The sequence below is a fragment of the Lytechinus variegatus genome, chromosome 1 (genome assembly GCF_018143015.1).
Source record: "Lytechinus variegatus isolate NC3 chromosome 1, Lvar_3.0, whole genome shotgun sequence".
Taxonomy (NCBI): Eukaryota; Metazoa; Echinodermata; class Echinoidea; order Temnopleuroida; family Toxopneustidae; genus Lytechinus; species Lytechinus variegatus.
The window spans coordinates 76,993,430-77,019,052 of record NC_054740.1 but is presented as its reverse complement, the minus strand read 5'-3'; the positions used below and the strand labels follow the sequence as shown (position 1 = coordinate 77,019,052).

General features: G+C 38.0%; 1 protein-coding gene across 1 annotated transcript in view; it reads right to left on the bottom strand.

Moving 5' to 3' along the window:
* Positions 1–22,794, bottom strand: part of LOC121423628 (WD repeat-containing protein 48-like) — a 28,470-nt gene extending 5,676 nt beyond the window's left edge. Inside the window, exons 1-11 of the mRNA XM_041619033.1 lie at positions 22,700–22,794; positions 17,789–17,929; positions 8,205–8,280; positions 7,136–7,218; positions 6,574–6,703; positions 5,525–5,613; positions 4,412–4,513; positions 3,289–3,579; positions 2,658–2,846; positions 1,573–1,680; positions 1,026–1,122 (exon numbers count right to left, since the gene is read on the bottom strand). Coding sequence (XP_041474967.1) covers positions 1,026–1,122; positions 1,573–1,680; positions 2,658–2,846; positions 3,289–3,579; positions 4,412–4,513; positions 5,525–5,613; positions 6,574–6,703; positions 7,136–7,218; positions 8,205–8,280; positions 17,789–17,929; positions 22,700–22,747 — 1,354 coding nt within the window. The 5' untranslated portion in view covers positions 22,748–22,794. The remainder of the gene's footprint in view (positions 1–1,025; positions 1,123–1,572; positions 1,681–2,657; positions 2,847–3,288; positions 3,580–4,411; positions 4,514–5,524; positions 5,614–6,573; positions 6,704–7,135; positions 7,219–8,204; positions 8,281–17,788; positions 17,930–22,699) is intronic.
* Positions 22,795–25,623: the final 2,829 nt, after the last annotated feature.

The following is a 25,623-nucleotide window of genomic DNA, read 5'->3' as shown; positions in this document are numbered from 1 at the left end:
TAAGGTAAAATGTGCATGGAAGAAGAAATAAGTTCATTACATTAAAAATAAATGGAAAAACACAAAAGCCCGTATTCTGAAGTCAGGTTTAACTTAGACCATGGTTTAACTCTGTGCTAAAATTATGGGGAGCCAAAAGTTCAAAAATTCTGTTTATATTCTATATTTATTACGTTTACTATTTTGTTTCCTTTTGCTTTCACAATGAAGAAAAATACTTCAGTTGTCATTCCCAGACAATTTTGGTGTCATATCAGTTAATATATTGAATGTGTACTGTTAAGGATTTGTGCTCCAATTGGCTCTCCATAGTTAACCCTCAACTTTAAACCAGGGTTTAATGTAAACCAGAGTTCAGAATATGGGCCAAAGAATTTGGGAAAAAGGAAAGTACGAGCCCAAAAAAGTACATGTGGGTATGCTATGGTCTGGTGAATACAACTCTCAATCTTCAAACGAAGGCTTGTCGGTTCGAATCCCAGTGATGGGTCATGGCATGTTTTCCTTCAGCAAGAAATTCATTCACATTCTGCTGTACTCATTCCCACGTGAGGTGAATAGCTAGCTACCTGTCATCATGAATTCCTAGAATGCACTTGGTGCTGGAAGTTAATGCTAATCTTAATCCAGGGTAATAATAGTAATAATCATCAGCATCGATAATCAGTGGAGCATTGTGGCCCAGTGGATTAGTCTTCTGACTTTGAAACAGAGGGTCGTGGGTTCGAATCCCAGCCATGGCGTAATTTCCTTCAGCAAGAAATTTATCCACATTGTGCTGCACTCAATCCTGGTGAGGTGAATGGGTACCCAGGGCCAGCAGGATTAATACCTTGAATTCATGAGTGCTGAAAGTCAGCTTGAGCTAAAGCTGGGGTAATAATAACAACGTGCCTCTGAATAGAATATTTCTATATAGATGGCACAATATAAATGCCTATAATTATTACCGGTATTATCTCTGGAAAAGGGAAACTATAATCATCACTATTTTCTATTATTTTCGAGAGCCTGTCAATATCTACCTTTAATATCAGGAGCATCAGCTGGCCCTAATCCACTATCCTTTGAAGAAACCCATGCAGCAAAACAGTCTGACTCCTCTAAGTGTATGCACAGCATCTGCATAACAACAGATTTATAATTAATTATTACTTTAAATACCTGGCTGATAAATTTTGTCAACTTTCCACTACAAATACTCATACACACAAACTGTCTATTTGCTATATATCATTTGTAATATCAAAAGAATTATTCTAGCTATTATTATGGGGATACTATAATATCTGAATAAAAGCCCACCTTTATTCAGTTAGCCATCCAACATATAGAATACAGTGTTTGAAAATATAATTGTCAACTCATTTTCTGTTGTTGTTTTTTTAACTATACAATTGATCATGATTAAAACATTCTCAAATTTACAAGGGAATACAAATATATTTGTGGAAAAATATTGATCATGAATTGGAACCACAAAGATGTCAAGGCAATGAATCCTGGAGTGGGCTTTTGATGAATAAATTTTCTTCATTCTTTTACAAACTGAAGGATTGACAATGTACTTACTCCTATCTTGAGGTCGACTGCAAACCAATTTGGAACGTAAATCATCTGGAATCTATTCTTTATTTCCACTTCAAAATCTGCATGACCAAGGTCTTCCACTTTCTTGGCCTAAGGAAAAACATAAACAAAGTGATGTGGTTATTTCATACGATTGTTCAGGAATGCTCACCAGTATTGAGTAATGAGGAATACAGTTTCAGCAGAGGTTGTTGGAATGCCAGACCAACCAAGCTCTCACTGAGGTAATAAGCAAAGTGAACAATAACTGAGTTATGGTACAAGATTCACCAACTTTTCATAAATCTGTAACTTACTTATAACTTTACTCGCAACCAGTGGTCTGTTATCAGGGTAATAGGAAATTAATCCCACATGAAAACAACACACACACAAAAGGAATATTTCAATATCAAAAGTATTTCTTATACCAACAGATTCTGTCACTAGTTATGAATAAAGTCATGCAAAAAAGCTTTAAGAAAACCAAACCGGGGGTTCCTGCTTTAACAGAATAACAGAAATACAATGTAAATAATTTGCATCAAAATATGAAATCTATATGAAAAAGATAAAGCTTGTGCAGAAGATGGAATGTATGAATGAGAGATCTAAAGGAAAGTAGAACAAAAGGGAAAAGGAAAAACCTGATTAATTTAAAAAAAAAGGTGCCACAAGTAGACATAATGGGACTGTTTCATTAAAGTGTCGTTGTGGTACATTGCAGAAAGAATTTCATTTTTAGCAGGTCATAAGTGTGCATTAGGGACTTGTCCTTGATTCCCTTAGTTGCGTTTAGCTGCAACTCTTTCTGCAACAGCTCCCAGCTCTGTTAATTTCAATCAAATCCATGGTTTTGATTGTTTGAGAACTACTGGCCTCTAACTGGTTAATGTAAAAAAATGCCAACTCTCTGACAGTGCGAAAAAACATCATAAAATGGTACTTAGAGCATAAACAACATCTAAATTTCTGATGAATAGGCCTACCGGTATTCACTTCTTAGATCATAAACAAGTCAGATTGGCTCCATTTAACCTATCAATTGGATATTTAAAGTTTTGATAAATAAATCTCTTTAACCTTACCATTAAAACATCCCAGAGTGCCACTCTATCGTCGGTGTCTTTTGTCAGGATATGTCTCTTGTCATTGAGTATGTGGTACTGTCTGATGCTTGAACCTCCCTCTATAGTCATCTTTGGTTTAGGGCATTCATTTTCTGTGCCTACGTTGTCATAATCATCCACATTCCTGCCTCCTCTACTTGTTAGGCTCTGTAGGTAGATAAAATAAAATGAATACATTACTTTGTACATTTCCTCTATTGGTGTGTTTCTGAGGAATACTTCAGAAAAAATCCCTCTCTTAACCCCCCCCCCCATTTCACAAAGAATAACTGTAACCATGGTATAATGTAGCACCTATGCATCCTCAATTTATTATTCTTATCAAACTTGTTTATGCATCATACATCTATGAAAGACTTTTCAAACAAATCTAAAAATATCTTTATATTCAATATTGTACAACAGTAAACAGAAATTAAACCAATTTTGTAACAATCAATACCAAATTGTTAATGATGGAAAGACAAGTTGAAATTAAATTTGGTACTTACATGTAGATATGTTAAATTCAGCTGAATTAAAAAAAAATCTCATGAAAAAAAAAACAACAACTGTAAAATGGAAAAACATATTGAAACCCTGCACTGACCCATTGATTGAGTTGAGAGCTGGTGGTAGCCACCCAGATGGCATCTTCCTGTGGTACTAACTCTATCCTCAAGACAGAAGAACTCTCTTCACAGATCAGCTCGCTCGCATCCGGGTTCCTGATGTCTGTCTGGTAAACATAGCAGTCTCGACCACCAGAGTAGAACGTGGTGAAGGATTCATTGGCACGCAATGCCCACACACCTTCCTCATGGATGCGATAGGTGGCTATACAGCGCTGTTGACCCAGAGACCATAGGCGTATTGTACCATCTGAACTGCCAGACAGACACTGGTCAATGACAATTGTTTAAAAACAAAAGAAAAATTGTACAACCTATTTCATCAAATGAAGTACCTTTCCAACATTTGAAATTTTGTTTGTGCAAAACAATTTTTGTTTTCTTTCTTTTGAGAGCCTTTACTGAAAAGGTTTGTCTCATGTACTATATATCTATCACAAAGATGTTACCTTACATTAGAGCATGATATCTCTTGTAGCTTCAAACTTCTAATTTGCAAAGTTGATAAACATTTCAGTAGTTCATTTGAAATGGTAATTAATCTTTTAGTAAGCAGGGCTGGTAGGAGACTAAACAGTCAAATCAAAAGATGGCAATGAAAAATGTGGTCATCAAACAGTAACTTTAGAAGAGAACAAATTCTTCACATTAGTCAAATTCCCTACAAAGAAGCCTAACTTTAATGCTGTTCAAAATTAGGAAAAGGCCATGTGTAATCTCACCTACAGAAAGTTCAATGAACATTTGACTTTAAAATTTGGCAAAATTTAATTAATTTTCAGAGTTGTCCTGTGGCTTCAAGAGGTATACCAATGCTTTTAATTTAGTAATGCCCAAAATGCCCCACCCCCAAACAAATTATTTTAACAACGGTAAGTTTCGCAGAGCCAACTCATTTTCAAACTCAACTCACTGCAGCTAAACCTCTTACTTGTGATTTGAATTTTTTTCACGCTGCCTATTACACTGAAGATACTTAAAAAAAAATCTACATGCATTATGAATTCAAATCCATTGAACATTCATGAATAAGCATACTCTCCCATAAAGATGAAATGAAAACTTTCAAACTCTGAATGATTGACATCAAATTTTAGATACCTGAGTGCCATCTCTGTTAATGACTAATGCCTTGACATTATCTGTGTGTCCTTTCAGCTTCATGATCTTGGCACATGTCTTTGGATCCCATACTCTCAGAACCTACAATGAATCATAAAAAAATAAACCATTTAGTAAGCAGATTTGTAGCAGGGCACAGGGGCTGGTTCATAAAGCTGTTCTTAAAGTTACGTAATAGGGCACACCCAATGAATGTATGCAATGTGGATATTCAGAATCAGTCAGATACAATTGGATAAATATATAAAATTTATCAAGGTTATGGGATTGGAAATGGGGTGGAGATATAAATATCACTAGCTTTTTCCTGTGAACTAGCATACTTGGAGCTGCTAAACATACCATTATTAAAGGTCAGTCCACCCCCAAAAATGATGATTTGAATGAATCAAGAAAAATCAAAGTAGCATAACGCTGAAAATTTCATCAAAATTGGATGTAAAATAAGAAATGGCATTTTAAATTTTTGCTTATTTTTCACAAAACAGTGATATGCACTACTCCTTGACATGTAAATGAGACAGATGATGATGTCCCTCACTCACTATTTCTTTTGTTTTTTATCGAATTATATAATATTTCATTTTTTATAGATTTGACAATAAGGACCAATTTGACTGAACCGTATAGTAGTAAACAATGCTAATTCCACATGTTCAGGGAGGAATTAATCCTTAATTCACTTGGCAATGAGGAAAAAATTAGAATATTTCTTATTTCACGTAATAAAATACAAAAGAAATAGTGAGTGGATGATGTCATCACTCATCAGTCTCCTCATTTGCATAACAACCAGAATGTGCATATAACTGTTTTGTGAAATTAAGCGAAACTTTTAAATGTCATAACTTTCTTATTTTACATCCGATTTTGATGAAATTTTAGTGTAATGCTTTTTGGATTTTTCTCTTGTTATTCAAATCAGCTCTTTGTTGGGGTGGACTTGTGATTTAATAATATCATATTCATTCCAGATAATTAAAAATGTAGCAACAGATTGAAATAATAAAACTTGAATGAAATGTTCACTCCTCCATGTGATACCTTATATACATGTATTTTTAAACTGATTACAAATGAGTTGGTTGATACCTTTTCAGTTGATCCCGATATTATGACTGATCCTGACTGATTCATAGCTAGACTGTAGATAGAATCCTTCTGACCATTCAGAGAAGATGCTAATAGATAAATCAAATCAATGTGCACCATTAATGTTATTTACTTTTGGAAAGTAACAATGAAAATTCAAAAAAAGTAATACAAAACAAAAACAATGTACTCATTCACGGGTAACTTTGCCTAAGTTACATGTAAATCTGTTGGGACCTCAGAATGCTTCTGAAAAATATAATTTAGAAGAGGTAGCACATGTTTAACACAATCTGGTAAAAAATTGCTTCAACTTTGGCAAATATTCTACTTTTATGGATGGAAGGTCAACTTTCACTCAAACCTTAACCATTTTTTTTTAATCATTTTTTTTCTGCCAGTTTTACAATAAACTTTTTTTTGTCAGGGTAAACTTCCCCATTAATAACTTAAAACTGTATATTGCCAATCAGGTTATCTCTCTACATTAAATACTGGTATAGTGTATAAAGAAAAGAAAAGCATACAATTTCATCACTACTAAAGAGGAATGCCAGGAATTGCAGTAAATACTGATTTCATGAGAAAGTCTGTAAAACAAGGCTTAATTGTCAGTATATCATCGAGGATCTAGATCTGGTACAGTTACATAAACTGAACTTTGTGAAATCTTGAAATCTACGCTGAAAAATGTTCACACTAAAGATCACCAACACAGATAAGCACACGTGGGACAGTGTATAATTATTGCCATGAATGTCGTGCCCGATGCTTGACCCGAATCCTGTGCTTATTGGCTGATTTCTCAGCAATTACACAATTTCTTCCAGAATCCGTCGGCACATACGTTTTATTTATACAAACGGACACTTTGGTGGTCATTTCATTGGATTCTGTACGAACTCATTTTGATATCGTTACCAAAACTAGCATTTACCTTTAATTTACAAAACATTGTAACAAGCTCCCGAAAAAATGAAATTCGATAGGGCAAATTTAATATATTTTGATTGAAACAGAACTTAGGTCTAATCTCAATAGAGACTTACTTGTGACTGTATTATTGGTAGCTGTGAGTGCTGTTAATGTGTTCACATCCCAAAGGAAGATCTGTTTGTCCAGACCAGCAGAGGCTACCCACTCTTTATCTTTGGCATATGCTAAAGCTTTCACATAATCCTGAAATAGAATTATAACAAAGACAACATAATCATATAGAAAGAATTTCAGAGTAACTATCCAGTATTTAAGTTTTTAACCCTTAAGAACCAGTTCACAGATAATTTTAGACAATGGCCTTAGAAAGAGGTTTTCCTGATGAATTTCTTTTGTGAGAAGCTCTTCCCACAACATTTCATGAATAAATGAAAGATGGTTTTCACTCTTAATGATCAAAATCAATTCCATTTAGGTTTGTTACTGTTGTAATAATCTAACTTATATATATTATAAACAGAAAACTTTAAGGATTCAAAAACAAAGATTTAAATAAGAAATGGAAAATATTTTTATAAAAATGTGTACACAATTTTCCTCCCTTTTCCTTCCTACTGTTTTCAAAATGTCCATCTTTTAAAGAACTTGAGGATGAAAGTTTTGTATTTTTCTTACCTTGTGCGTTCTTAACGTTGACATACAGAAGCCTTTGTGTGCATTCCATACTTTCACTGTTGTATCTGAAGATGCCGATATCACTGTATAAATCATTAATAAAAAGCATCACTCTCAATAGTCAAATCTATGAGATTACCTTGTCCAAGTTACCAAATCCACACAAAAATCCAGATTGAATCCAAACAGCAAATTTTCTCATATTGAGTTTGATTCTGTTTGTCAATCCTTTTTCTTTGCTTTTCTCTATAGCAGTAGTATATTTAATCACACATTGATTCAAGCCGGAACAAAATTACCCACCCCCACCCAGAGTGGTCTTTCAATCCTTTGATAAAAAAGTCTTTTCAATTCGTATGTTGTTAAGAATACTATAAATCTAAAGACAATTTAAATTGTAGAAGCGTTGTGGCTGAGTCAATAAGTCTTTGGACTTTGACCCACAAGGTCTGGGGTTCAAATCCCACCGCAGCACTAGCATCCTTTGGCAAGGCGTTTATCTACATTTGCCAAACTCGACCCAGGTGTAGTAAATGGGTAGGAATGAATTCCTTGAATGCTCGAAGCGCCCGTTCAGAGTAGCCGTGCTAAAGCCGGGTTAATAGTATGCAGTGCTTAGAAACATTTGTATTAAGCGCTATATAAATGTTGCATATTATTATTATCATTAAATGAATAACATGAGGGTTTATTCTGTTTTACCCTGACCAACCACATCTACAATGTATCATCTTACACTGATGTGCAATCCCAATAGTAGTTAATTGGCTTACAAATAAGAATATGACTTTATCAAATAAGGTAATATGTGGCAGGTTCAAAAATTTCCTTTCAAGATTCAAGATTCATTCAATTCAAGATAATTTATTGTTATGCATAAGAATACACAAAATTCGCTTTCGGGCAATTTGTCAAATTGCTTTGTTTCGCATAAATCTGTTTGATTCAGACTCATCCTTTTTAATATCTACATGTATACATACATGTATATCTGCTGTAAACTGGAATATTTCTGAACCACTGACATAAATGTAGAATTGGCTAATATAGTAATAAACTTGTTACTCACATGTTCTTCCACCGCAACATAAGACTACATCATTCACCCAGTCAGTGTGATGCTCCATGGATTGAACATACTGCTCCTGTAATAATAACGGAAATGGGACACCTGAATAGATTTGTCAGTGATTACCACTGAAACTTGTTATAAGCTACTTAAATCACTGTATCAGACGGGACGAGAACTATCATAACAATTTTTTATTTCTGGCAAGATGCTTTATGAAAACTAGCCCATAATTCCACCGTTAGGTCGAAGTTTACTAGAGTAACTAGAGTAACAAATAATCCACAACACTCTCCCTTCTAGTATGATGTTTTCAGATGGTTTACAGTTCTAGGCAGGTTCTTAAAACTGAAGGGGAGTTTGTTTCGCAGGCTGATAAAGCAGCCTCAAAAGTAAAAGAGAAACATACATTTAGGATAGGAAGAAATATGAAATCAGCTTCTATTGCAAGTGGAGTGGATCTGAAAGTGGAAACCTATCATAATGCAAAACTTTCCTTCAGAAAGCTCTTCATCCATTTAGTGCTGCAATGAACTTAAGTGAGGTAATGAGGAAAGGGTGATGATTCATTCATTCCTTGAAACACAGAGCCATTTACAGCTGTTATACAAAAGACAGGGTAATCATGTAAGTTGCGGTGTTTCATACACATAGTAAAACTTCATTTTCCCCACAACTTAATAATACATGTACCTATGTATCAACAAACTTTCATTACCTGATTCCATACATTCATGTCTTTCATAGGGCTTTAGCCCTCTGCACAAGAGGGATCTGAGGTTAAGGCTATTGCCCCCTTGGACCATAAATCTATCAGTGTAGTGCATTAATGTAATGCACAATGACCACTTTCTTCTTTACCCCTCTTCTCTCGTTCCCCCCTCTCTCTCTATCTCTCTCCTCTGAATTTGTAAGGCCCTGCTGTTTTATTTTTCAATATATTTATGCTCCCCAGAAAAGTTGGGTGTGGTATATTGGGAAGGGAACAATATAGGGCAGAGCAGTGTAGAGATCGTCAGGAGAAGGAAGGGTATTTTCTGTGTATTGGTTTTTCATGATCACTGTCTTCCGTAATATTTTTATTAACATTGTTTGTGCCTGGTCTGCTATTTTGCTGTGCTAACGGATAAAAAGGTCTATAGAACACGGAGTAACTTCACTAATAACAATAACTAAGAAGAATATTGATATAGAGAGTGGACGCTATCCAGCATATGTTACTTCTTCGCCATTTTGTTACTATTACAAGTAAACTGTGAACTGCTTATACTACATATATTATATGAAGGACGCTTTCCAGACGTACATGATTATTGTGGACCCCATCTATTCCAGAACGTTTCCTGAGTTTCTTCTAAATCTTATTAGTTCATGCTTTTATGTATTTTGCTCAACCCTTGGAAGACTTTGAGTGTTTCATCTTCTTCATCCCTGATCTGCTTGTTTTTGTGGAAACCTGTGATTATTTTATCTTCGTTGTGTTTTGTATGTCTACCCTTGGAAATCTTGCTCGCGAGGACAGCTACTGTTAAGACATTATTCTTTATCATCGATTCCATTTTCCGCGGTTAATAGAGTGGCCACTCGCAAGTTACACAGACATTCTTAAGTATTTGGTTATTTTTCTTTGAGTATTAGATATTTAATTTGTGTCATATTTCTTTTTTTATTTTCATTTGTTTACACAAGTGTCAATTTTTTTTGTTGAAACATATATCTCTGTTAATTGAAACATAGTGATAGGATTTTAATAAACCTCTTGTCTCAAGAGCAATACGCATTTATGTTGCGTCTCTTTCAATTATCATCTCGTAGATTCTTATTGGTAGTTCGAACCCGAGGGCTAATTAAACAATACTGATTTAATTTATGACGCCTACATAATTTGGTGGCAGCGGTGGGATTGATATTGAAATAGGACAAGAGGTTTGCTTTTGTATGACAAGTGTTTAGGGTATAGTATAACATATTACACTACAAAGCTTTACTTTGCTTCGATATAATTGTTTTCTAATTGTAGAGATAAAGATAATATTAATTTGCCCAAGTCAAATTCCGTATTTTTTTACCATAAACTTTACTTTTATTAAATTCATCATGTCTCTTCCAACGCCCCAACATCCCGACAGTCGAGCTGACTCAGCCCCCAACCAAATGTTCCCGTTTAGTTATGTGCCCCTCTATATGACCATCCCCACATTCACTGGTGATAACGACGGGGTGGTGTTAAATCAGTGGATCGCCCAAGTCAAGGCTGCTTTCCAGTCTTGGCGGACACCTACAGATCAGCAGGTGGGGGTCATCCTCTACCACCTAGCAGGTTTGGCCAAGAGAGAGATCCTCGTACTGAGCGAAGACCAGCGAAGAACCCCAGAGCAGGTTTTCAAGGCCCTTGACGGTGCTTTTGGGGACAAGGAAACTATCCCCTCTCTTCTGGGCAGGCTACATGGAAGACGCCAGCACAGAGAAGAATCTGTGAGGAGGTATGCGCTTGCATTGCAAGAGATTGGGGGACGGATTAAAACGATTAACAAAGAATATATAAAAGACATGAGTGACCTACTCAGTAGCTGCTTTGTCGAAGGTTTACGGCAAGGCCAAGTGAAGGTTGCGGTGTCACGCTACTGGCGTCAAAACAGAGGTGGGAGTTTTGAAGATCTGAAGGATGAGGCCACAAAGATTGCAGAAGAGGAAGAGAAGGGAAATCAGGATGAGTTTTCCAAGGTGGAGAGTGCTGTCCTAGCTATGGAGAGTGAGAATCCAGCAACCAGGCAGGGGGAGAAGGAAACTCAAGAGCTCCTTCGCAATCTAACCAAGGAGGTTGAAGCACTGCGATTGCGGGTAGACCAGCTGACACCCAATAGGCAACCGCCAAGAGCAGGCCAATCAAACACCCCCAATCGATCACTACTTTGCTATAACTGTGGTAGGGCAGGACATATGAAAAGGGAGTGTAAGGAGCCTCTTAGACCCAGGGCTAGACCAACCCAACAGCAACAGGTTCTTTATCAGGAGTTTGCCCAGCCAACACCCTCCTCATTTAATCCTCATGCACAAGGGTCTTTCGAAAGCTACCAGCAATATCAGCCACAGTACCCACCCCACTTCCACCAGGGAAACTAAATACTTCCGGTTCCAAGGGTCTGATACCGGAAAAAGAATTTAATGACCCTCTCCCCCTCTTGGATCCAACAAAGACACCTCCAAAGAATCGACCCCCTCTCCTGGGTGGACATGTGATGGCCGATGCCGAAATTGAAGGGATGCTCGTTACCTGTCTTCTTGACACCGGCTCTCAGGTCTCCACCATTGGGAAGGATTTCTTGCTTGCCCTAAAGGGCAATGGACACACTCCAGAAAGCATACCCTGGTTGAAGTTAACAGGAGCAAGTGGGATGAGAGTCCCCTACTTAGGCTGTGTGATGCTGAAGATGACAGTTCTTGGACAGGACTTGGGACTTGTTAGCATGTTAGTGGTGGACAAGCCGACCTCGTCTAAGTGCCCCTGCCTTATTGGTACCAACATTATCGACCAGTGTAAAGAGCGGCTATTCAGTCAGGAAGGGAAGGGCTACCTTAGAAGTGAGTCTGCTAGAAAAGATGAGGCGTGGAGCAGAGTCTTGGCTGCGACCACAGAGTCTGATGCTATCAACAATGGTGAGCACATTGTAAGAGTTGCTGGTGGAAAGGTACGGATAAAGGCGGGCCATGAATCGATTGTCCGTGGGTATTGCCATCCTATGAAATCAGCAAGGGAGCTATTGGCTGTCATAGAGCCAATGAAAGAGAACAGACTGCCCAATGGGATAATGACTGCCCGCTCTTTGGTGATGGTTGATGGAGGAATTGTTCCTGTTCGGGTTGCCAACCATAGCCCACGTGACATCATTCTCACGAGATACACACAGCTGGCGATACTCAACACTGTGGAGAGGGGTGCAATCTTTACTAAGCACGATATAGAACTGGAGTATGTGGATGCCGAGACACTGCAGGTGACAATGACCAAAACAAGTCCTCTCCCAGCGAAGTTCCTTTCGGAGATTGATATCTGCCAAGATGGCTTAACTGATGATCAGGTTGCCAAGACCAGTGACTTGCTACAGCGACACGAACATGTTTTCTCAACAGGAAGTGGTGACTACGGTTGCACAAATCTCACCACACACAGTATCCCAACTGGAGATGCCCCACCCCAAAAACAAGCATTCCGGAGAATCCCTCCTCAACAGTATCGAGAAGTCAAAGAACACCTCCGTCAGCTCCTTGACGCAAATATCATCCAAGAGTCATACAGTCCTTGGGCATCACCAATTGTTGTAGTAAGAAAACGTGATGGCAGCATGCGACTGTGTGTTGACTATAGGAGGTTAAATGCCAAAACAAGACATGATGCATTCCCCCTCCCACGTATAGAAGAGTCACTGGATGCCCTCGGTCAGGCCAAGTACTTCTCGACGCTTGATCTTGCCAGTGGATATTGGCAGGTGGAGATGGAGGAAGCAGATAAGCCAAAGACAGCTTTCACTACGCCCATGGGGCTGTTTGAATTCAATAGAATGCCCTTCGGTCTGTCGAATGCCCCAGCCACCTTTCAAAGACTCATGCAACGGTGTCTGGGCGACCTGAACTACGAAACGTTGCTTATCTACTTAGACGATATCATCATCTTTTCCAAAGATTTTGAAGAGCACTTAGGGAATCTAGATGTAGTCTTTTCAAGACTTCATCAGGCTGGTCTTAAGGTGAAACCAAGCAAGTGTCACCTATTCCAACAGAGAGTGAAGTACCTAGGACATGTGATTTCAGCAGAAGGCATTGCAACCGACCCTGATAAATGCAAAGTACTGGAGACATGGCCATGCCCAAACAATGCCAAAGAGACTCGCAGGTTCCTGGGTTTCGCTGGGTATTATCGGCGGTTTGTTAAGAACTTCTCTAAAATCGCTAAACCTCTCTTCGCCCTTGTAGGTCAACCGAAGAAGGGCTCCCGGAAGTCTAGAGGTCCACCTTCACCTTTCATCTGGTCAGATGAATGTCAGGGAGCTTTCGACACCCTCCGTCAATGCCTTGTTTCTGCACCAATCCTTGCCTATCCTGATTTCAATGCACCATTCCGACTCTACACTGATGCTAGCAGCCACGGACTCGGGGCGGTGCTTGCTCAGAATCAGGAGGGCAAGGAGAGGGTAATTGCCTATGCCAGCAGGGGTCTCCGGAGGTCAGAGAGGAACGATGAGAACTACAGTGCGTTCAAGCTCGAACTGTTGGCCCTCAAGTGGGCAGTGACGGAGAAGTTTCGGGATTACCTACTTGGATCTCAAGTAGACGTTTACACCGATCACAATCCCCTCCTCTATCTTCGCAAGGCAGACCTCCGTGCCACCGAGCAGCGTTGGGCTGCAAAGTTAGCCAACTTCAATATCAAGGTCCATTATCGTCCTGGCCATGCTAACCAAAATGCAGATGCCTTATCCCGCTTACCGGTTAGCGAGGACTTCAGTCAAGAGCTGACCCAAAAACAAATGAAGAAAGATGAAGAGCAGGAGGATGGGGAATTATTGAACATACATGCTCAGACTATCACTGGACCTACTCACCGATCCCAATCGCTGTCTCAGAGGGTAGCCAACCTCCAGGCTGGAGACCCTACGACATCCTTCGTCGCCGAACTTGTGAGTAGTAACAGACGCCCATCAGCACAGGTACTCCAGACTGGAAGCAGGTCTTTTCGGAGGTTGATAGGGGAGTGGCCAAAGTTGACAGTCCTCAATGGAATCCTGTATCGCACTTGTTACAATGACAAGGAGAGAATGGAGTATAAACAAATGGTTGTACCACCTGTGGCTAGAAAAGATGTTTTCCAGCACGGACATGAGCAGGCAGCCCATATGGCTGCGGATAGGACTCTCGACGTCCTAAGGAGAGATTGGTACTGGCCATACATGACGACAGAGGTAACTGAATGGTGCCGCCAATGCCCGAACTGCTGCCTGCGGAAGGGAGGGGCCGGCGTTGCCAGAGCCCCATTGGTAAATATATCCACGACTTATCCTCTTGAATTGGTGATGATGGACTATCTGACGCTACAGCGTTCATCGGGAGGGTATGAGAATGTACTGGTCATCACAGACCACTTTACCAAACTAGCCGTAGCAGTCCCAACACGTGACCAGACTGCACGCACTACAGCCTACGCGTTCTGGAAACACTTTGTGATGGTGTATGGTTACCCTCAGCGAGTGCACACGGACCAGGGTGCGAACTTCATGTCCAAGCTAATGAAGGAAATGTGCATTCTATATGGAGCAGCGAAGAGTAACACCACTCCCTACCATCCACAGGGAAACGGCTTGTGTGAAAGATTTAACAGGACATTGATCGGGATGGTTTCTGCCCTCAATGAAGAGAAGAAAGCCAACTGGGCACAGTTTCTTGGAGAACTGATTTTCTCCTACAACAATACCATTCATCGGTCCACTGGATATACACCATTTTTCTTGATGTTCGGTCGGCATGGCCGAATTCCCCTACACTTCAGTACTCCCTCCCTATCGGTGGACCAAACGCCACCATTATCGACAGAATGGGCGAAGGACCACTGCTCGAAGCTGAAGTTCGTCCACAAGTTGGCTCAAGGGAGTGCAGCTCAAGCGGCAGATCGACAAAAGATGCTGTACGACAGAAAAGCAAAAGAGGTACTACTAGCAGATGGTGAACGAGTTCTTCTTCGCAACCATAACCCAAGGAAGGATAAGAAGATCGGTCCCTTCTGGAAACCAAACCCATACATCATAGTCTCACAGCCCAACCCCGATAATCCTGTCTACTGTATCAAGCCAGAAAGAGGAGATGGACCGGAGAAGCTAGTGCACAGAAATGAATTGAAGCCCTGTTGCTTTGAGACTTTTGACCAGGAACAACCAACCCCCAATCAGCCCCTTCACGACGAAGAACCCCTGCCTCTTCAACATGAACCATTCATGCTCTACCCTGTGCTCATCCCTCAAGACACCGTAGCTACATTAACCTCGTCCCCAGATACAGTTTCCCATCAGAGCTCTATTGGACCTCCTCCTGGTGAAGAAGAGGAATCCCTCCCTCAAAAGCCAAACCTTGCTAAGGAAACAGGTATACAAATCACTGAACCATCCCAAATCCCCATACCCCAAGCTAGGACCTCTTCTAGGTCGACCCGAGGTATGCCTCCAGCACGCTATGATGCATCTCTTTACCAAATACATGTAGCCCCATGTGCCAGATCAACCTCTTCAAATGGTGATCGCTGGTTTCACAAACCACTATCTGCCCTTTCCATGGTGTTCTCCCAACCAAAATCCACCCAACCCCCAATTACAAACATAATAGATGTATAAGACTAAACCCAGTCCTGGATGTGTACCTCATTCACAATAGTAAAAGTCTGGAGTACAATTTCTACTATCAGGTTGTTGTCCCTTTTCCTTGTGCTAAAAAAAAATATATCTTGAGTGTTCCTATATGGATTATAATCGTGAGGTTTTTAATCATTATTGTTTGGTGTTAAGTCAGAGTGGTAGAATATCGTGAGACAAACAATAATCTTTGCTCTCTTTGGGCCAAATGGCACTGTATATAAACATGAAATTCTACCTGAAGTTGCGAGTTAAAACATTTTTTACATGTACTGTGCTAACTACATTTGTAGGATTGGTGATGATCCTCGCCATGGGAGTGTAATGTATATCACGTGCGACTTCTTAATGTTTGTTTTAGTTGTAGTGTATATATGTATATTTCAATCATTGCTGTTACTTTTCTATTATTTTTTTCTCTTGTGTAGCCCTGAAAATATTCTGTTAACATTTTTTCTAATGAGCTTAGCTGTGTTTTGCTTTTACTTCTTTGTAAAAAAAAAAAAAAAAAAAAAAAAATCTTTTTTTTTTCTATCATGACAGTGGAAGTCATGATAAAACTTTGCAGGGGTGTGTGTAAGTTGCGGTGTTTCATACACATAGTAAAACTTCATTTTCCCCACAACTTAATAATACATGTACCTATGTATCAACAAACTTTCATTACCTGATTCCATACATTCATGTCTTTCATAGGGCTTTAGCCCTCTGCACAAGAGGGATCTGAGGTTAAGGCTATTGCCCCCTTGGACCATAAATCTATCAGTGTAGTGCATTAATGTAATGCACAATGACCACTTTCTTCTTTACCCCTCTTCTCTCGTTCCCCCCTCTCTCTCTATCTCTCTCCTCTGAATTTGTAAGGCCCTGCTGTTTTATTTTTCAATATATTTATGCTCCCCAGAAAAGTTGGGTGTGGTATATTGGGAAGGGAACAATATAGGGCAGAGCAGTGTAGAGATCGTCAGGAGAAGGAAGGGTATTTTCTGTGTATTGGTTTTTCATGATCACTGTCTTCCGTAATATTTTTATTAACATTGTTTGTGCCTGGTCTGCTATTTTGCTGTGCTAACGGATAAAAAGGTCTATAGAACACGGAGTAACTTCACTAATAACAATAACTAAGAAGAATATTGATATAGAGAGTGGACGCTATCCAGCATATGTTACTTCTTCGCCATTTTGTTACTATTACAAGTAAACTGTGAACTGCTTATACTACATATATTATATGAAGGACGCTTTCCAGACGTACATGATTATTGTGGACCCCATCTATTCCAGAACGTTTCCTGAGTTTCTTCTAAATCTTATTAGTTCATGCTTTTATGTATTTTGCTCAACCCTTGGAAGACTTTGAGTGTTTCATCTTCTTCATCCCTGATCTGCTTGTTTTTGTGGAAACCTGTGATTATTTTATCTTCGTTGTGTTTTGTATGTCTACCCTTGGAAATCTTGCTCGCGAGGACAGCTACTGTTAAGACATTATTCTTTATCATCGATTCCATTTTCCGCGGTTAATAGAGTGGCCACTCGCAAGTTACACAGACATTCTTAAGTATTTGGTTATTTTTCTTTGAGTATTAGATATTTAATTTGTGTCATATTTCTTTTTTTATTTTCATTTGTTTACACAAGTGTCAATTTTTTTGTTGAAACATATATCTCTGTTAATTGAAACATAGTGATAGGATTTTAATAAACCTCTTGTCTCAAGAGCAATACGCATTTATGTTGCGTCTCTTTCAATTATCATCTCGTAGATTCTTATTGGTAGTTCGAACCCGAGGGCTAATTAAACAATACTGATTTAATTTATGACGCCTACAATCATACTGCATAGACCAAATGCCAAAAACCTCCTGATAAAGTAAATGTTAGGTGATATAAGCAAAGACAATTTAGTTACCATTATCAAATATGCATTATGTTAAGCCAATGACGAGCCCATCTGACCAATAAAACTTTCAGTCAATTTTCTTCTTTTTCTACAAAGGACAATCATTATACACTAACAGAAAAATGTCAAATGAAATTTATACCATGCCTAAGAAGTGATGTGCATAACTTGAGTTATATAGAGCACTCAACACCAAAACTTGATTTGTGTCACTTATCGCCTGATTATTGAGAGATATGCATATCCTAAAACTACTACATTATTCTTTAATACTTTCTGAATTTCCTTACCTTTTCATCAGCTAGGTTCCATATTCTGACAATGGAATCCCTGCCTGCTGAGTAGAGTCTGTTTAGGACAGGGTCAAACTGAAGTGCATTGACTCCTGACCTGTGTTTTTTCTCCACTTCATCGCGGATCACATAAGAAACCTTTAAGAACAAAGCAAAAAGGGTCTATTTAGCATTTTACAGTAAAAATATTATCTGTTTTGTCCGACGTGAAATTTGTTGTAGTTCTATACCCGTGCTGTAATATCATGTTAATTTCAAACTGTGGTTAAAGATTTAAAGCTAGTTGAACTGGATGATTATTGGTTAAACCCGCACGGAAAAAAAATGGACACATATTTCAATGTGAGGTCAAGTCATAACTAAAAGGCAAGTCCACTCACCCATATCAAGTGGCTTGTTTTTCAGTCTTACATGTATTTAATGGAAGGCTTTGGTGTGATTGCTACATGTAGTGGCCTTCACCATCTCATCAGCTCAAATTGCATGAAAGATGACTGAGACAAAAATCATGTGTTCTAATGTAAAGTGCATTATGTAGGAAATAAAGTTTATATCTACAATATCTACATGTATCCTCAACTTCTGAAAAAGGAGCAAAATAGAACATCTTTATGTGCTGACCAATACAAAAACAGTGTGGACCTCGCTCAGCTGTATGCCGCAGGCATGTGCGCATGCACGTACATGAATCTCATGTGTAACGTTGTTGCACGCTCGCAAAAATCCATGAAAATCTGTGAAATTCATTATGCAAGCAGCAAGCCTATTTCTTGGTTTCATTCTGCCTTCAGTAATGCTCCTCAGCAATACTTCACAAACACACACAGAAACTTTAACAATTTAAGTTTCGACAACAATAAAAGAATTGGTAAACTTTTGAAAATTAGACCCTAAATTGATCAAGAAATGCAGCCAAACTTGAAATGAGCTTTCAAACTCTTCGAATTATCAACATATTTGAACTAATTCTGAACACATTTTGTAGGATGTTGGTGCTGAATCCGATATCAAAGTCCGTCTGAAATCCAGCCGGATTTGATGCCGCCATATTCACTGAACAGGGGTACAATCATGGAGGGGGAAATACAAAATTCTTCCGTCCTACCACACTCATGGGTGCATTGTTTGTGCTGTGCATATGAAAATCACAGGCACAACAAATGCAACAGCATCATGAGATTAATAGAAATTGGGATATTGTTCAAAGGCTTTAGAGAAATTTTATGAAACTTACTGAACAATATAAAGCCATTTCTTCCACCTCTTTATCCTTTTGTGAATTCTGGTGATTATCTTTTTCTTTATTTTGTAGAGGGCTTTGTTGTGTTCACATGTCAAATTCCAGGCATGTTAAAGTAAGGCACCCTGAATTTCACATAACTCCATTTGACTCGCAACGTGGCATTATTATTCACGAGCCAGCAGTCATCACCACAACACACACTAAACACATGATAATATGTACACAGGCATTATCACTCACCACAAGCAGGTCCCGATTTGAACCTTAAAAAAATAAACTTTTAAAAGTCAAAATTTTCTAATAAAAATGTGGAATCTGTGACATATTTCCAGAGCACACAGTGACTTAAGCTCAGATTTAAGAAGCGAGTTCGCAGAAAAATGAATTGAAGATGAAGAAATCTGTGCCTGTGGTTTTGTTCAGAGTTTGCAAACTTTCTTGGAAATTTAGGATTGACTTCAAAATGGCCAATCCAAAAGTCAAGTGAAAAAAATAAAAAACAGCATTGAATTTGCAAAGATATCAAGTTGACAGCAAACTAGCTGCAGGCCTCCATTCAAAATGGTCATGGGGTCCGAGCATAATGCAGAAGCAAGAGAGTAAACGTCTGCTTAGCTTACTCTCCCAGAGCCAGGGATTGCGTCCCATGTATGTGAGTAGGCCTACCGCGAAAAAAACTGAAATTTTCACCCCAAGATTTCTACTTTCCTTCTATTCTAAGATCTTGCCCTAAATCATGTAAATGGGATACAACTTCATTTCCACAATATTGATTTCATTTTTAAACAAGATTCAAGAATTCATTAAAAAATTGAGAAAAATATGAAAAGATGTAGGTATGTGACAAAAAAATGAAAATCATCAAATATGAATAAATTTGGTATCACTTGAAAGCTCTTAAAAAGACCTTTCAAATGATACCAAGAACTTTAATTTTCATCAAGAAATTATAAAGTTATTCCAGTTTAAGTCGCGCATATTCATCCAAATTTGTGGTCATTGTCTTAATGTAAAGTCAATGGAGTACAGAACCGATTTTTGTGACCATTTTGTGATCATTTTGAACCCAAGTCTTCAACAGGCTCTAACTTCTTTGTTTTTGAGCCCTATGAAGTAATTTAGGTATCAATGGAAAGGTGAGAGAAGGTTCAATTGATGTGTAACAATTCATCTTGTAATTTTTCTTATTATGTGTATAATAATTTCTTCTAATATCAATTTTAATTAATTATGCAAATAACACAAAATTACAATTACTCCCCTCTTTTTTGCCAAATGAAGGTGATCATGATAGATAATTTATATAATTTAGTTGGCATCAAAACAGCATCATGTAGATAATTTCCTAACTGAATTTGTCTAAAGTATTGTTTTTGTAATTTCTAATGTATTTCTTTGTTTTTCTGATATAAATTACAAGCTCTTTTTCAACTTTGTATTGTAATTTTGTATATGTGTATGTACGGGGGTACTTTTTTACGTATAAAAATATTCTTTTGTACTTTGTATGACCAAATAAAAATATGTGTGCTTTTTTCTGATGTATTTGATTGTTTCACCAATTCCTTATGTATTCTATTGTTTTAACAATTTGTTATACATGTATAATATGTAGCTTTTGATTTTAGAGACAATGGACATGTGATTTCATTTTTTTAGGAGGAATGAGTAGCTGAGTGTATGTTTGTAGAATTGTATGCAATTTATTTCAAGTATCAAGAAGGATAAAAATTAAGTTTTAATATATTCTATCAGTTGTCAATGTATTTCTTAGATTTGTATGTACATACATTGTATTACAAAGGCCCTGTTTGAGCTTTCTTTTTTTAAAGAAAAATAAATAAATTCAAATTATTAGTTGAAGCCAAAAGAAAAGGAAAAGAGTGGTCTATTTCTTTCAAAGCAAAACAAAAAACAACCAGGAAAAAATATAACAAAGCTCTAAAATACAACATAACAGACATCAAAGATCCAAACAAACTCTAAAAACAAGAGAAACAAAAGTGACACAAAAACTTATACCAATCCCATATATTTTCAAATTCAAAACACAACCCCCAACTGCACCCATAATGAAAAAAAAGAAAAGTAAATAAAAAAATAATAGTAAAATTGATAATAAAAAACATAAATACAGGAATTGGACCCATCTGGAAATGAAATATTATTTCCTCTTAAGTTTTTATATTTTCTTACAAGAGTGAAAAAATTACAAAAAAAAACAAACATATAGTTCGTGCATTTTAATAGAAATTCTCCTTTCAAAAGCAAATCCAGTCTCCAAATAATGAAACATGACAAAAAAATGAAAAAATAAACAATACAAAAAGTTAAAAAGAAACTAAAAAATATATATATAAAAAAGGAAACAAAAAAAATTCTTTTTAAATAAACATAATTTTTGAATTTTAATTAGAAAGTCAACATTTATGATATTCCCCTTTCAAAAGCAAATCCTGTCTTAAAATAATGATACATGATTGAAAAGTTTCAAAATATATTTTTTTCTACAATATAAAAAAAGAAACACTATAGATTTTGCATTTTAATTTAATAAGTCAACATTAATATTCCACTTCCAAAAGAATCCAGTTTCCAATTGATGAAACATGATTGAACAATCAAAAATCTCGACTCTATAACCCTGGGAGGAAAGAATGTTTTTGTGACAAATATTTAAATCAATATCAGCATAAAAATCTACGGTATGGCACAATATTATCAAGTAAAAACAATACATATCCAGTTCAATGCAGCATGAACGACTCACTATCGACCGCTGCCCTCACCAAGCCCTCCGCATCGGGTACCGGTAGCTTGACTGCCAAAAGACCGACAGGAGCCCACCGCATCGGGCAGCTCGACTGCTGAGAGACCGGCTGTGACAAGGGTAGCTGGCTCCTCTTAATATATCTGAACTGCTCCATGTCAGAATGGTATGATTTTAGATTTTTTGGCAATGTGAATCTATTTAAAATCAATTCTTATACATAATTGGAACTTTCTTCTACTTATCAATAAAAAATTTCGAACATTTACGCGTCCAAAAATTTGATGAACTTTCAAGCTCCGATATCCACACTTTTCAGGCAAGTATCCACATTAAAACTTATATGTACAGAAAGTGCACATCTTCAACTGTCTGTTAAAAGGCACGAGATTGCATCTACTATGTGCGCATGTGCATTAAACCCCATTTTCGATGAGCAGCCCAGACAGAGGCGATGCCACTTGCAGCAAAACCCGCGCGAAAACCGTGCCATCAAAACCAGCGCTCGCGATGCCCCGTATTCGCACATACATAAAAGATTGCCGCGATGTTTACGTCGCCATCTTGTTTTTTGCGAAAGTGACAGGACGCGGAGAAGCCAATGCAGTTCAGCGGAACAACCAAATACAGAGACTGAAGCTTTTGGTCCAGAGCTAATTCATTTGCTTGCCTGCGAGACGTAAACTTGGCTTGGGCCCTATTTTGTCTTTACCCAACGTGTACAAGCATTTGTGGGACTGAACAAAGTTTATGAGAAACCACTTGAAAATATGGGAATTTCACTAGATTCTACCTAAAAACTGTTATCATTATCACTGAGAAAAAACATGGACTAATTATTCCTTGGGTCTTAAATATATTATCTTAAACACCAATTCATATTCGTATAATATACCTGAACTTTTCGCCTAGAATTGCTCGGCTGCCTGTGGTGGACCGCCATTCTTTGAGAGCCCCGACAAGAATGACGTCATATTATTCTACACCAAATGCCTGATTCAGGTGCAGTGTATTGTTCGTGTACGCTACAACTCTACACGAACACCTGAGTTAGGTGCAATGTTGAGCTTAGTGCTTGTGTTAGGGCGGGTTGTTGACATCAGCACAGCACCAAAATGAAAATAAAAAGTTAGTAGACTTCCACCTATCAATAATGTGACTGGATAATTTTTGCAAACTCGGATTAGGTTTTTGTGCGGGGGGGGGGGGGGGCTTTGGGGAAACAGTTTTGGCTATATGTAAAGTTATCCGTCCTCAATCAGGATATTTTAGAACCATGACATTTGCTCCGGCGACGATGGCTCCCGGATGCGCGTACGGCGCGTTTCCGTTTTACACCCTGGCGAAGGTATTTTCCGGAAAAGTAGCCAAAAAGCGACTAGTGAAGAGTCTACGTCTACGTTTGTTTACATTATCTATATCAGATGGGCGCGCGATCCAAAGTCCGCACCGAAGTTGTCCGCACCGAAGTTATCCGCAGAACATACCGTACTTTCAAATGCAGCTGAGCTAATACTTTCCAGGTTCAATACGAATGTTTGCCTTGATCATTTGCCTTGCCGATTTGCTGATGTCTGACTTTCTCTCTATCTGTCTATATATCTATCTCTCAAATTCTATCTCTATCTATGTAACTGCAGTATCTATCTAATAATCTTCTCTGTCTCTCTCATTCTTTATCTAACATCTATCTCAAATTCTCTATCTCTCTCTATCTATCCATCCATCTGTCTGTTTTTCTCTATTTCTCTCTCTCTACCTACCTATGTAACTACAGTATCTATCTGTTAATTTGTCGCTCTTCTCTCTCATTCTTGATCTATCTGACATCTATCTATCTCTCTATCCATCTATCTATCCATCTGTCTGTCTTTCTCTATTTCTCTCTATCTATTTATCTATTTTTTAACTTATCTATCTATCAGTTAATTTGTTAATAATCTTCGTCTCTCTCCCTCTTTATCTATCTATCTATCTCTCATCTATCTATCTCTATCTATACATCTGTCTGTCTTTCTCTATTTCTCTCTATCTATATATCTATCTATGTATCTATCTATCTGTTAATTTGTCTATCTTCTCTGTCTCTCTCATTCTTTATCTTTCTATCTATCTAACATCTATCTATCTGTCTCTCAAATTCTCTATCTCTCTCCCTCTCTAGCATCTGTCTGTTTTTTTTCTCTCTCTCTCTTTGTCCGTCCATATTTTTATCTACAACATCTCTCTCCCTCTCTATCTATCCTCTCTCTCTCTCTCTCCCCCTCTCCCTCTTTATATCGACCTCTGTCTCTCCCCCTCTCTCTATGATCTATCTATCCATCCATCTCTCCCTCTTTCTCTCTCTTTCTATCTATCTATCCACCTCTTTCTCTCTCTCTTTCTATCTATCTATCTATCTATCTGTCTATCTTGTCTCTATCTATATATTTATCAGTCTTCTATATCTATCTTTCGGCAGCTTCTAAGTGTATCAATCCATCAAACTTCAGTTTGTCTTTCCATTATAAGTATCTGTTTATTTTTATTTTGCCTGTCATTCTATTCATTTAGTTAATAATTTATTTTTAGAAAAAAAACTATCATAAACAACGCGACTGCAAAAGCATGTTCGGATTTCACTCCTGACTGCCGCTCTCTCTGTACATGAAGTGCCGAGGAACTCTGTGCTCTGATCAGTAACTGTGCAAATTGCATGCGGTGGACTAGCCTGTGTCGCACGCTGCATGCAACCAGCGACGTGTGTAGACTCTTCACTAGTCGCTTTTTGGCTACTTTTCCGGAAAATGCCTTCGCCAGGGTGTAAAACGGAAACGCGCCTCCCGGATATCTGGACGTTAAGCAAACATACTAAAACCAGCCTCCAAATTATGTAAATATCATTATGCGCAAATAAAAGTGAAGGCGAACTCTAATCAACTCCTAAATGATAAATCTAACCATATATGCCCTCTAAAATATTGAGACCGGATTAAAATGTTGCAGGAGCAAATAGCGCCTCATAACCCAGACCCCTGGCCAAATCCCATCTCCCTCTCTAAGTTCACACTGACCAGAGAAGTGTACGCAGGGTTTTTGAAAGGGGAGGGGCAGGGTGACTGAAATGTTGACAACCTAGCTCCCCTCCCCCAAAAAAAATACATAAAAAGGTTTTCACAACAAATTTAAATCGGTTTGTTCTAAAAAACTGACATGCCCCCCAAAAGTCTTCACATTTTTTTAAGGGGGGGTGGTATATAAAAACAATTAGGGGGTTGATGGAACCCCGGCAAAGGTTGAACCCCTCTACCCGACTGCGTACGCTACTGATGGTGACCGTTTCATTTATTTCATCACGTTTACAAAAGGAAAAGCTACGTGTTTAGGGTCACTTGCAAGGGTATAAAAATGAAATGATTAATATAGGATGTACTTTTTGCCCCAACGCAACAGTCAACACACGTGTTTAGAGTACGATTTGCGCGAGGTGTGTTAGGAGAGGCTGTACTAAACCCAGTGATGTAGGTAAAGGTATAAAAACCGACATCCTTGACATAACAATTAAAATATCACTGAATATCTATATAGATCACTTGTTTAGGGTTCAATTCAGGGAATTGCTTGCCAAGGGTATCGTTTTGTTACCAATACTTGTTAAAGGGGAATCCAACCCAAATAAAAACTTGTTCTTAGAAGACTTAGGGGAATAAGAAAAATCAGACAAGTTGATAGGTGAAAGTTTGAATACTATCTGACAAATAATAAGAAAGTTATGATTTTTTTAAAGTTGTGAATATTGGTAATCCCTAGATCCATGGAGACTGCAAATTGGCCACATAT